The 12,737-nt window shown below is 48.4% G+C and overlaps 1 protein-coding gene across 7 annotated transcripts in view; it reads left to right on the top strand.

The window, feature by feature from the left end:
- TSNARE1 (t-SNARE domain containing 1) overlaps nucleotides 1-12,737 on the top strand; it is a 281,169-nt gene that overhangs the window by 44,411 nt on the left and 224,021 nt on the right. For 6 of the 7 annotated variants that reach the window (XM_083144956.1, XM_083144957.1, XM_083144951.1 and 3 more), the window contains exon 3: nucleotides 10,370-10,478. In XM_083144956.1, the coding sequence (XP_083001082.1) occupies nucleotides 10,394-10,478 (85 nt within the window). In that variant the 5' untranslated portion in view covers nucleotides 10,370-10,393. Of the gene's footprint in view, nucleotides 1-10,369; nucleotides 10,479-12,737 lie in introns of those variants that run through there. The other variant, XM_083144955.1, reaches the window with a different exon arrangement.

Genomic DNA, 12,737 nt, shown 5'->3' on the forward strand with positions numbered 1-12,737 from the left:
AAATAAATCGGGTCACTGTGTACTTTTTACATCCGTCCCCCAGTGCATTCTGTCATCCATACGACCCTCTCTGAACCTGTAACATTTACTACATTATCATCCATTGTAGGGTTCCAGAATTATTTTTTTATAACTATTATTATAAGTAGTTCTATATTGTGCATAAATCTTAAGTGTTTCTGAGTTTTTTTTGTTTTATGGCACACTTAATCGCTTATAATCTCTGCAGGAAACTGATTTTCCCATTGATTTTCTACAGTTCTCTATATGACACTATACGATAATTTAAACCATATGGGTTATTTTTTTCCCTTCTGAACGATATAGTTTGAAATATCGCCTAGTGTGTACGCAACAAACGATGAATTCGCTCGTTGTCTGCACATGCAGCTTAAGCTAAATATATCGTCAACGACTGCATGTACAGAGCCGGGACACGGTGGCGTCACTGAACGACATTGTTCAGTGTGTGTTCACTATATGGTATGCCCGGTAGTCTCGTTGTTAACGGTATCGCTCGTGGAACGAATCGCATAGTGTGTACTAGGCTTAGTTTTTGTGCTCGGAGCAGATGTTTGGGTGTAACGTGCTGCCCCTGGTAGTCTGTGATACTCTCCATGATGACCCCCATGCTGGCTCACCCTCTCTATATGACTCGGTCCTGAGGCAGACTCCAGGCATCCTACACCTGACACCCCTGTAAGCAGCATAAAACGATAAGGTCAGACCGAGCTGTCGCCTGAACGCCTTCGTGCTTGTTCTAACCTCGGCCATAATAATAACTTACTGACGTCTTCTGCTTATTATTCTCCGTTACTGAATGTGTCACCGGGCATGCTCGCTGCGGGTCACGGTAAGATCTGCGTCTTCTCGCAGCTGAAGGCGATTGATCGCCGGTAACCTAATTAAAATGAATAACAATGGTTCTTAATCTCCTATAAGTTGTTGGCGCATCAATAGTCTGCCATATGGCCTTCATGTACAGAGCCCTAGAGTTTAGGATGTCAGAAGCTTCCTGGTCACCTCTGATGGATCCTCACCTGCGTAGGTGTGAAATACGCTATACTTATTTGGCGCAGGGCTTATTCTCTGTGCCTTATATCGGGTCTCTAGTGCTCGACACTTATCACTCCTCTCATGTCCCAGCTGTAAGCGGGCGGTGTCTGATGCTGGGGTTTCAGGTCCCCTGCAACACCCTAAAGGCCCCCATATTGGCCTAGGACAATATATCATGTCATTTACTTTATAGCTGTGCGCAACCCGCACGTGTTCGGTTCGGAGATTGTCACTTCTGCACCAAGGATACATTGGGGGGGTGCCGGACAGTTTCCCGGCAGTCGGGATCCTGACGTTCATTACCCCGTCGTTGGGATCCCGACTGCCAAAACACCGACACTCGGGATCCCGACTGCCAAAACACCGACACTCGGGTTCCCGACGGTCATTACCCCGACACTCGGGTTCCCGACGGTCATTACCCCGACACTCGGGTTCCCGACGGTCATTACCCCGACACTCGGGTTCCCGACGGTCATTACCCCGACACTCGGGTTCCCGACGGTCATTACCCCGACACTCGGGTTCCTGATGGCCACCGTCTATTCTCCTTCGTGGAGGTCCACAACCCCATAGAGGGAGAATAGAATAGGTAGCGAGCCACCGTTCCCACAGCGTGGCGAGTGCAGCGAGTCCGCAAGGGGCTTTGTTGCGCTTGCCACGCTGTCTGAGTCCGGGCAGTCGGGCTAATGACTTGATAATTAGGTTGACCAGTGAATGGGATCACATACGAGGGCCGCGTACAATGTAAGCTGCCCAGCGGCTCCCCGGTGACCTCTCACTTCTGCATCTATACTATATCATCTACTATAATGTCCTGGCTCGGTAACCCATTACAGGAGTCGGGGAGTGTATAGCATTTCTTAGACTTTATAAAGTAATTCTGGCTACTATTAAGGTGCTGTAGAATAGTCTGATCTGCAGCAGTTTTACCCAACCCCTTAGATTTTATGTCAACACTCGGGGAGCGAGAAAATGGACGGAGATAAAATATCCGGCCAATCGGCTCCAACCTCGTGTTTTAAACCCAGCCTATAAACCGACAGTAATGAGGTGATTGGCTGGTACCTTATGGCTGCCCACGTTCTCTCTGTACGCAGGATGTGATTGGGTCTAGACACGATGATGTACATAAATACCTACACATATACAGTACTGTAGTATGTGGCCTTGTGATATAGACTACATGGGAGGGCGCATAGCAAGGCCAAGTAAACACTGTGCCAGTGTGGGCCCCTTTATTAGTATTTCAGGGATACAACAGAGAGTGGCCAGGGTTTGCCATATTGGATTGCGTAGATAAAGGCGAATGAAGCATTTGGTAATCAGGTGGAAGTGTCCATTCTGCCGTTACCTGCGTCACCGTAATTACACCCTGCGCCGGTCCGTGTATTGTGATAGCACAGCAGCCCCATGTCGTGGTCGGTGGCACGCTTGCTGTCATCTCTGAATCATTGAATGACTTCCCTAACTTGGCGTGGCTGTAATCCCTCTCAGAAGCCGGCTGTCTCCGAGTCTGGCATGTGGAACGGTCTATATCCGTCAAGATACCAAACAAACACAGATGCATTACATATTTCACTGAGCACCAAAATTACATTTCAGCTGAATTTAGGGAACGCGCTGCCTGCTGCAGAGGGGCTGATGAAGTCTGCATATTAATTGCGAAGTTAAAAACCGGCTAAGGCAATTGTCATTGAAATACATTTCTCCCTGCCAATAGTAACGTATCCTTTGCATCCCATATCTTGCGGAGAGGTAAACATGCCGTGATACGTGCAATCCGCGTCCGGGCCTGCAATATAACAATAGCACGATGATGCTGATCTGCTGCACCCAACACCCAGGAATGGCCTAATTTAATGCTAATTGGCGGGCACGATCCTGGTTCTCACCGCATTCCCGGTGCATGTGTCGTACCCCTGCATGCAAAACAATAACTGGATTTGGTTTTGTGTAAACGTTCTCCACCATAGGGCTGCATGTCAGCGTCTCCTGATCTAGTAAACGGATTGTGCTCACCTCCTGGCTTCGAGCGAGGAATCAATCAACACTTCTCCTGTGTGTCGTGGAGGAGAAAATGCCCATTATACACAAGCAGCAAGACAAAAACAACCCGCACAGCGACTAAAAGTCCAACACTCATTACAAGTCAACCCAGTGCCTCCAAATCCCAATAATCAATTGGCTGTGCTGCTCTGTGCCCCCCTCTGGATTTGATTTCCCGGGTCCGCTGGTAATTTACACCAAGCACCCCCCCCTTCGCCTCTCTGCACTTACTATAAAGTGTGATGGCTGAATAAAGTGTAGCCACTCCTTCCGCGTCCTTGCCACTGCCAGCTTATCTGTGGCTGTCAGGCTCTCTCAGTGCGATGGGTCTGCTATGGCGATGTGTACGGTCCGCTGTGTTCTGGACCCCACCCCCAATAAAAAGACTTCTGTGGAAAATGTGATTTGCTCTTTTCCCACTATCTGGTCCAGTTAGAGTTAAGATGCGTACACACTTTGTTGTTGTTAATGATATTATCGCGCATGTCTAGTGTGAGCGCACTACATCTTGAACGATGTGCACTCCGGTGGTCGTTAACCCTCCCTGTCCGGATTATGTCACTGTATGGTATGGTTAATGATATTGTTCAGTGTGTATGTCCTTGATTGTGTGAGAGGCAGATTGCTGTTTGTTCTATGTGGCGCCATATACGCCATTTTGTATGCATCATATATGTAATGTATTGTGTTTCTCATTATAATTAATTAGTTTAGTTTAAAAGATTGTTACCTTGAAGGAGACTCGTAAATCTTTTATAAGGGGCACAACGTTTATCTGTGTTTCTGGCTGTATGCCCAGGAGATGTGGGGGAACCAAATCTCAGTAGTGATGTGAACAAGCTGGGGTGTGCCAATTAGTAGTGATTTTGTGTATAGTTATGGAATGCAATTATATGTGTGAAACCCATTCTGTAATAGATAAAAAAACGAATAAATGTAAGCTAGACTAATAAACTTCAGAACATCTCTTTGACACTCCAGTGTGTGTGTGTGTCGATTTGATTATTCTCCTGCTAGCAGTAAAGGAACACAGGTTATTGATCAAATCCCGGAGACTAAGGACAGGCAGTTGTTAGAATCCCCTCACAGAAGGTTCAGGATGGGGGAACACCTCTAACAATTGTCTGGGAGCACCGACAATATCGTTAACAACATCGTTCATTGACAATGTCTTAGTGTGTGCCCACAATTGTATACAATTTGGTGCACATCGGGTAATATGCACGGACGCCCAGATGATATGTTGTTCCGATTTGGCAGGTGGTGTTAATGTCTATGTGTGCACAGGAGCATTCATATATCGTATACAGCCAAACAACATAATATATCATTTGGTCATAATGTGATATTGGACAATGTGTGCGTACTGTACAATATTGTACGTTCTAGGCTCAAGGGAAATTTGGTGTGAAATCAGTCCAATTACAAGTGGTGTAAGGGTGTACCCAGCCATACTTATTTGGGATACCGTCCCCTAGAGATCCAGGTAATGCCTTCTGCTGACTGCGGTCTTTCTGAGGGGCAGAATTAGGATGTAGTATAATATGGATCTCTGTAAATGTGAGAGGAAGGAACGACATTTGCAAATGCTCTTTATAACGGATTGCCTTCAGTATGCAGAGCACGATTTTCTCTAACATTTAAAAAGACAGATTTATTGACGGACAGATCTGGTGCCCGCAGCGTCTGTTAAACTGCGGTATTATCCAGACACACCTGTGTACTCATTGTGTAACTACCATTGAAAACTTTAGACATTGACGTAGAACCCTAAAGCGCTGTAGTTACAGCAATACGATCCATCAGCCTATCTGCAGGAGGGAGAGAAGAAAAAAGTTTAGGTTTATGGAATCGGAAGTTTCCGATGTTCTGCAAATGTCACTAATCCTGCGTCTCCACGCTGACAGCTGTCACTGTGGGCACTACTAGTAATTACCGTTCCCTAACAGCACTAATTGCTGCTATGAGCTTGTATCGTTAAATGCCCACTTCTCTCCTAACCAGCAAAATCCAGCCTAATGGCAACCAGCAACATGGCTGAAGGTAATTATTATCTCTGGATTCCGAACGTCTAGGTTCCGTTTAATTATCTTCTAATAGATCTAGCAATAGATGGCGGGATGCTGTCTGGGTGTCGTCACGTTACTTGTCCTTTTATATAGTGCCACAAGGGATCTGCAGCTCCCTATTACAGCATATATAACCCAGGAGACAGTGACTTACAGCTGGATACAATAGAGGACAAGTACAGGGCACATAACCACAGCTGCATCAGCAGGCAGCACTGACATAAGTATCAGGGACAGAGAACAAGGGGTCCGCAGCACCCTATTACACAGTATATAACCCAGGAGACAGTGACTTACAGCTGAAAACAATAGAGGACAAGTACAGGGCACATAACCGCAGCTGCATCAGCAGGCAGCACTGACATAAGTATCAGGGACAGAGAACAAGGGATCCGCAGCACCCTATTACAGAGTATATAACCCAGGAGACAGTGACTGATAGCTGGATACAATAGAGGACAAGTACAGGGCACATAACCATAGCTGCATCAGCAGAGGACACTGACATAAGTATCAGGGACAGAGAACAAGGGATCCGCAGCGCCCTATTACAGAGTATATAACCCAGGAGACAGTGACTTACAGCTGAATACAATAGAGGACAAGTACAGGGCACATAACCATAGCTGCATCAGCAGGCAGCACTGACATAATTATCAGGGGGCAGAGAACAAGGGATCCGCAGCACCCTATTACAGAGTATATAACCCAGGAGACAGTGACTTACAGCTGAATACAATAGAGGACACGTATAGGGCACATAACCATAGCTGTATCAGCAGGCGGCACTGACATAAGTATCAGGGGACAGAGAACAAGGGATCCGCAGCACTCTATTACAGAGTATATAACCCAGGAGACAATGACTACAGCTGGATACAATAGAGGACAAGTACAGGGCACATAACCATAGCTGTATCAGCAGAGGACACTGACATAAGTATCAGGGGGCAGAGAACAAGGGTTCCGCAGCGCCCTATTACAGAGTATATAACCCAGGAGACAGTTACTGACCGCTGTATACAATAGAGGACAAGTACAGGGCACATAACCATTGCTGCATCAGCAGAGGGCACTGACCTAAGTATCGGGGCAGAGAACAAGGGATCCGCAGCACCCTATTACACAGTATATAACCCAGGAGACAGTGACTTACAGCTGTATACAATAGAGGACAAGTACAGGGCACATAACCATAGCTGCATCAGCAGAGGACACTGACATAAGTATCAGGGGGCAGAGAACAAGGGATTCACAGCGCCCTATTACAGAGTATATAACCCAGGAGACAGTGACTTACAGCTGAATACAATAGAGGACAAGTACAGGGCACATAACCATAGCTGCATCAGCAGGCGGCACTGACATAAGTATCAGGGACAGAGAACAAGGGATCCGCAGCACCCTATTACACAGTATATAACCAAGGAGACTGGGACTTACAGCAGAATACAATAGAGGACAAGTACAGGGCACATAACCATAGCTGCATCAGCAGAGGACACTGACATAAGTATCAGGGGGCAGAGAACAAGGGTTCCGCAGCGCCCTATTACAGAGTATATAACCCAGGAGACAGTTACTGACCGCTGTATACAATAGAGGACAAGTACAGGGCACATAACCATTGCTGCATCAGCAGAGGGCACTGACCTAAGTATCGGGGCAGAGAACAAGGGATCCGCAACACCCTATTACACAGTATATAACCCAGGAGACAGTGACTTACAGCTGTATACAATAGAGGACAAGTACAGGGCACATAACCATAGCTGCATCAGCAGAGGACACTGACATAAGTATCAGGGGGCAGAGAACAAGGGATTCACAGCGCCCTATTACAGAGTATATAACCCAGGAGACAGTGACTTACAGCTGAATACAATAGAGGACAAGTACAGGGCACATAACCATAGCTGCATCAGCAGGCGGCACTGTCATAAGTATCAGGGACAGAGAACAAGGGATCCGCAGCACCCTATTACACAGTATATAACCAAGGAGACCGGGACTTACAGCAGAATACAATAGAGGACAAGTACAGGGCACATAACCATAGCTGCATCAGCAGAGGACACTGACATAAGTATCAGGGGGCAGAGAACAAGGGATTCGCAGCAGCCTATTACACAGTATATAACCCAGGAGACAGTGACTTACAACTGTATACAATAGAGGACAAGTACAGGGCACATAACCATAGCTGCATCAGCAGAGGACACTGACATAAGTATCAGGGGCAGAGAACAAGGGATCCACAGCGCCCTATTACACAGTATATAACCCAGGAGACAGTGACTTACAGCTGTATACAATAGAGGACAAGTACAGGGCACATAAGCACACCACTGCAGAATATGTGTGTGCTATATAAATAACTGGTAATAATAATTATTAGTTACTGACAGTAAAGGATTCCCCTATTGGCCCAGGTCCTGTGGGGTTGACATGGCTAAGATCGACATGAGTCTCATGTTTTTTTTGTCCCAAATGTCAACCTGGACATGTCTAAGTGTACCGCATCCCTTTGACTTTGACCCCCCCCCCCCCCCCCCGTTTAACCCCCACATCGGCCGCTCACCATATTCAAGTACCGGGGGAATCCTTGCTATCAAAAAAGCATTGATTACTGCCCATAGCCGCTTGAACCACTTCAGGCTGGCAAAGTGGGAATAAAACAGTTAATCTGTGTCATTTGGTACCACAGTATGTCTGATGATGCACCGTTGTGTTATTTCTACAGATTGCATCCATCTATTCTATTCCCTTCTCTACTGTACAGCGCCGCAGTGCCTGTTGGCTCCTCTGCGATAGACTGTGTATAATTCCCCTGCTGAATTATGGAAGTGTTGATTCTTTATTACTGAGAGCATCTGACTCTTCTTTCTTGCAGTAATTCCCAGGAGTTGCTAGTTAATATTCCTTATTGAATTTCGCTATTTTATGTAGACCGGAGGTTTAATCTTGCCATAGGTGCGGTGTTTCACAGCTCATAAATCACGCGCTCCTTACTCAATAAACGTCGCCTTTTATTGGCCGGATTCTCCAGCCGCTTTTGATTGGTTTCAAACATAAAGAAAAGGCAACTGGTCTGCGGGTAATAACCTGCACGTTGCACATGGCACTCACGGCGGGCCACCATGGGCGAGCGTATGTTCTGCCTCATTATTAGGTTCTCTGCATTACATCCACCTGCATTCTCCTTCATGAAACCAACTGACCAAAAATGAGTATGCGGGTCCTGTGCTTATTATGAAGGAGTCACTGAAGAACTGAACTTGTTCTTGCAGATCTTTGTCTCACCAAGCCGGAGACTGTAAGCTCTAAAAATCATACCAGAGGAGATGGGGGTTGGGTACCACTGCTGGTGTCAGTAGGGGGAGATGGGTGTCCGGCCCCGCTTCCCGCTCTGCCGCTGGTGTCAGGAGGAGGAGAAGGGGGTCAGGCATTGCTGCCTGCATTGCCGCTGATCTGCGCACAAACAAATTCTGCTTCTTCCCTCCCTTCAAAAAAAATCTGGTCACCATGGTGACTTGGCCCCCGGTATTTGTCGAGCCCTGCTTTAGGCTACAGCAGGATACAAACATAATGGTGTGTACAGAAGGTGAGATATGGCTTCCGATGTTGCTGATATAGTGAACATCGGAAGCCATATTGCATGCAAATTGCATGCTTTTTTAGGGCTTGCGAGCTTGATGCGCTGCCGATGCGCGCTCCCGTGTGAGCGCATATCGGCAGCCAGATAGAGAGGGCAGATCTGCACTATATAGTCTAAATTGTGCCCCTCCATGCATGCCGTGCGATGCGAGTCCCGGTGTGATCTGATCGCATCGGGACTCGCATAGCACGGCATATGGCCCCCGTGTGTACACACCATAAGATTATCTGTCCAATCTTTCTTGTTTGTGCAAAATATGGGAACGTAGGTTGTAAGCAGGGCCCTCCTAACTCTGTGTTGGTCTGTTACGGGCCAGTTTGTAAATAAATGTGTGGGAGCAAGAGACCATTTGCTCCCAAAACGGACACAAATGTTGCACAGACATATTGGTTATATCCCAGATTGGATAAAAATGTAACCAATTTATCCTCACAACCATTTTTTCACATTTTCGGGCTTCTGGAGCAAATGGTTGATTTTCCTCATATATATATTTCACGATTTTTTTGCTGTATCCAAAAAGATTGGACAGATAATATAGTGTGTATTCAGCACAATAGGTTGGTGCTGTTGTTCCTCCTCCTCCCCTCTTGCATTATGAGTTACCGTGTCCCCCTTTTCACCCCACTCAGTGTGGCAACCAGTGCCCCCTCCTCCTCGCACGATGCAGTGTTGCAGCCAGTATCGTCACCCCCCCCCCCCCCCCACACACACACACACCACTCCCGGCCACAGATTGTCTGCCAATCGTCCCACACACACACACACACACACACTCCCGGCCACAGATTGTCAGCCAATCGTCCCTCCCGTCCCCCACACACACACACAACACACTCCCGGCCACAGATTGTCAGCCAATCGTCCCCCACACACACACACACACACACTCCCGGCCACAGATTGTCAGCCAATCGTCCCGTCCCCCCCCCCCCACACACACACACACTCACACTCCCGGCCACAGATTGTCTGCCAATCGTCCCCACACACACACACACACACACTCCCGGCCACAGATTGTCAGCCAATCGCCCCCCACCCCCCCCCACACACACACACACTCCCGGCCACAGATTGTCAGCCAATCGTCCCCCCCCCACACACACACACACACACACTCCCGGCCACAGATTGTCAGCCAATCGTCCCCCCCCCCCCACACACACACACTCACACTCCCGGCCACAGATTGTCAGCCAGTTTTTCCCCTCCCCACAACACACGGACGGCCAGATGCAAAAGTGATAAATTGGAGAGTGATGAACCACCAGCCAATCAGCTCCTACCTGCCATGTCAGAGACTGTGTTTGAAAAATGTCAGGCAGGAGCTGATTGGCTGGCTGTTTATCACTCTCCATTTTATCACTTTTGAATCTTGGTGCATCTAGCCTGGAGGCAGATGTATAAACCGTGTGAAGTGATAATGCAGCAGCCAATCAGCTCCTAGCTGTCATTTTTCAAACCCAGCCTGTAACATGTAACTGTCATAGTAAAGGTGTCTCACTAACCGTCTTTACATTGCTCTGTTTCCCAGTTGTCTCCAGTCTGAATTACAAACATGTCGTATGGCTCTGTTGATGGAAGTGGATTTGGAAGTAGAAACCCATTTGGAGGACCACCTTCACACGGTTACCAGCCAATAGGTAAGACCTCATTACAGCATAATCCATGTGGTTGTGTCTGGTTTGTACGGGTGCTGGTACTGACATGGAAATCCAGACTCTTTAATGTCTGGCAGTCGGGATCCCTCATGGGGGTCATGGACGGATAATAGAACCTGTGGTGAGTGCAGCCCCGCAAGAGGCTTCTTTGCGCTTTCCCCACTGTTGGAGTACCGGCATGACGGTATTCTGTCTGTCAGAATCCCGACTGTCGGCCCAGCACACCACACCCGGTTTGTACAGCTTTGCAATGTTTGTGGACGTGGTAAGGTGTACTCCTTGTCATCATTTAAAGCAGGGATGGGGAACATTAGGCCCTCCAGCTGTTAAACTACACTTCCCAGCATGCCTTGCAACAGTTTTAGCATTCCTAAATAGCAAAGCTGTTGCAGGGCGTGCTGGTACTGTATGTGTGGTTTAACAACAGCTGAAGGGCCAAAAGTTCCCCATCCCTGGTCTATAGAATGCGGTCATTGTTCATCCTTCTGTTGGAGCGGTTTATTGGCCTGTAGGAGAGCAGTATAAATCCCGCTACTTTACCTTATGGGTCATGTGGGGGCCGTGGCTCCACCTATCCAGAGAACCGATTGATCAGCATTTATGTGCAATCATGTTGTTTCATGTATTGGGTAACATTTATCGTCCAATATAAGGATAGCTATTTTTCCTATAAACTTCTGTCAGTAGTTTCAGTGACAAACACTGCAGTGAGCCTCGAAGTCAGCTTAAGCCAGAAAGGACAGATTAGTGGCAGCCCATTGGAAAAAACAATTGTTCCCTAACCTTTAAAGTGTGTAGTATGTCTTTTTCCAGCACTTTGCTACTTTGTAGCTACTCCATTAAGTTCTCTCTTCCTCCTGACCACACACTGCTGAGCACCTGTAAAAGTTTACGGTCAACCACACCTTTGCCCACCTTATTTTCTTCACCACTAGCCCTCCCCTGTACAATGTCCCTAACTTATTCCATCAAAACCACTCCCCTGCTCGGTATCCCTAACCTTCTCTCCACCAGCCACTCCCCTGCTCGGTATCCCTAACCTTCTCTCCATCAGCCACTCCCCTGTTCGGTATCCCTAACCTTCTCTCCACCAGCCACTCCCCTGCTCGGTATCCCTAACCTTCTCTCCACCAGCCACTCCCCTGCTCGGTATCCCTAACCTTCTCTCCACCAGCCACTCCCCTGCTCGGTATCCCTAACCTTCTCTCCACCAGCCACTCCCCTGCTCGGTATCCCTAACCTTCTCTCCACCAGCCACTCCCCTGCTCGGTATCCCTAACCTTCTCTCCACCAGCCACTCCCCTGCTCGGTATCCCTAACCTTCTCTCCACCAGTCACTCCCCTGCTCGGTCTCCCTAACCTTCTCTTCACCAGCCACTCCCCTGTTCGGTATCCCTAACCACCTCTCCACCAGCCACTCCCCTGCTCGGTATCCCTAACCTTCTCTCCACCAGCCACTCCCCTGCTCGGTATCCCTAACCTTCTCTCCACCAGCCACTCCCCTGCTCGGTATCCCTAACCTTCTCTCCACCAGTCACTCCCCTGCTCGGTATCCCTAACCTTCTCTCCACCAGTCACTCCCCTGCTCGGTATCCCTAACCTTCTCTCCACCAGCCACTCCCCTGCTCGGTATCCCTAACCTTCTCTCCACCAGCCACTCCCCTGCTCGGTATCCCTAACCTTCTCTCCACCAGCCACTCCCCTGCTCGGTATCCCTAACCTTCTCTCCACCAGCCACTCCCCTGCTCGGTATCCCTAACCTTCTCTCCACCAGCCACTCCCCTGCTCGGTATCCCTAACCTTCTCTCCACCAGCCACTCCCCTGCTCGGTATCCCTAACCTTCTCTCCACCAGCCACTCCCCTGCTCGGTATCCCTAACCTTCTCTCCACCAGCCACTCCCCTGCTCGGTATCCCTAACCTTCTCTCCACCAGCCACTCCCCTGCTCGGTATCCCTAACCTTCTCTCCACCAGTCACTCATTATACCTATCTTCCCATCCAGCCGCTTCATGGCTGTATATCCCTACACCTACCAGTAATTCTGAATCCTTAACTTCCCTAGCGCCACAACCATCCACTCTTCATCTGCCCCTCCTTCCCCTCTGCCACTAGCCACTCTCTGGCTCCCCCGCCATCCTCTCTCTACACTCTCCTACTAGACACTCTCTGGCTCCACTTCCTTCTCCACTTCCTTCTCCACTTCCACTAGCCGCTCTTCGGCTCCACCTCCATCCCTGCTC

Source organism: Crinia signifera, chromosome 5 (genome assembly GCF_055691185.1).
Source record: "Crinia signifera chromosome 5, ASM5569118v1, whole genome shotgun sequence".
Taxonomy (NCBI): Eukaryota; Metazoa; Chordata; class Amphibia; order Anura; family Myobatrachidae; genus Crinia; species Crinia signifera.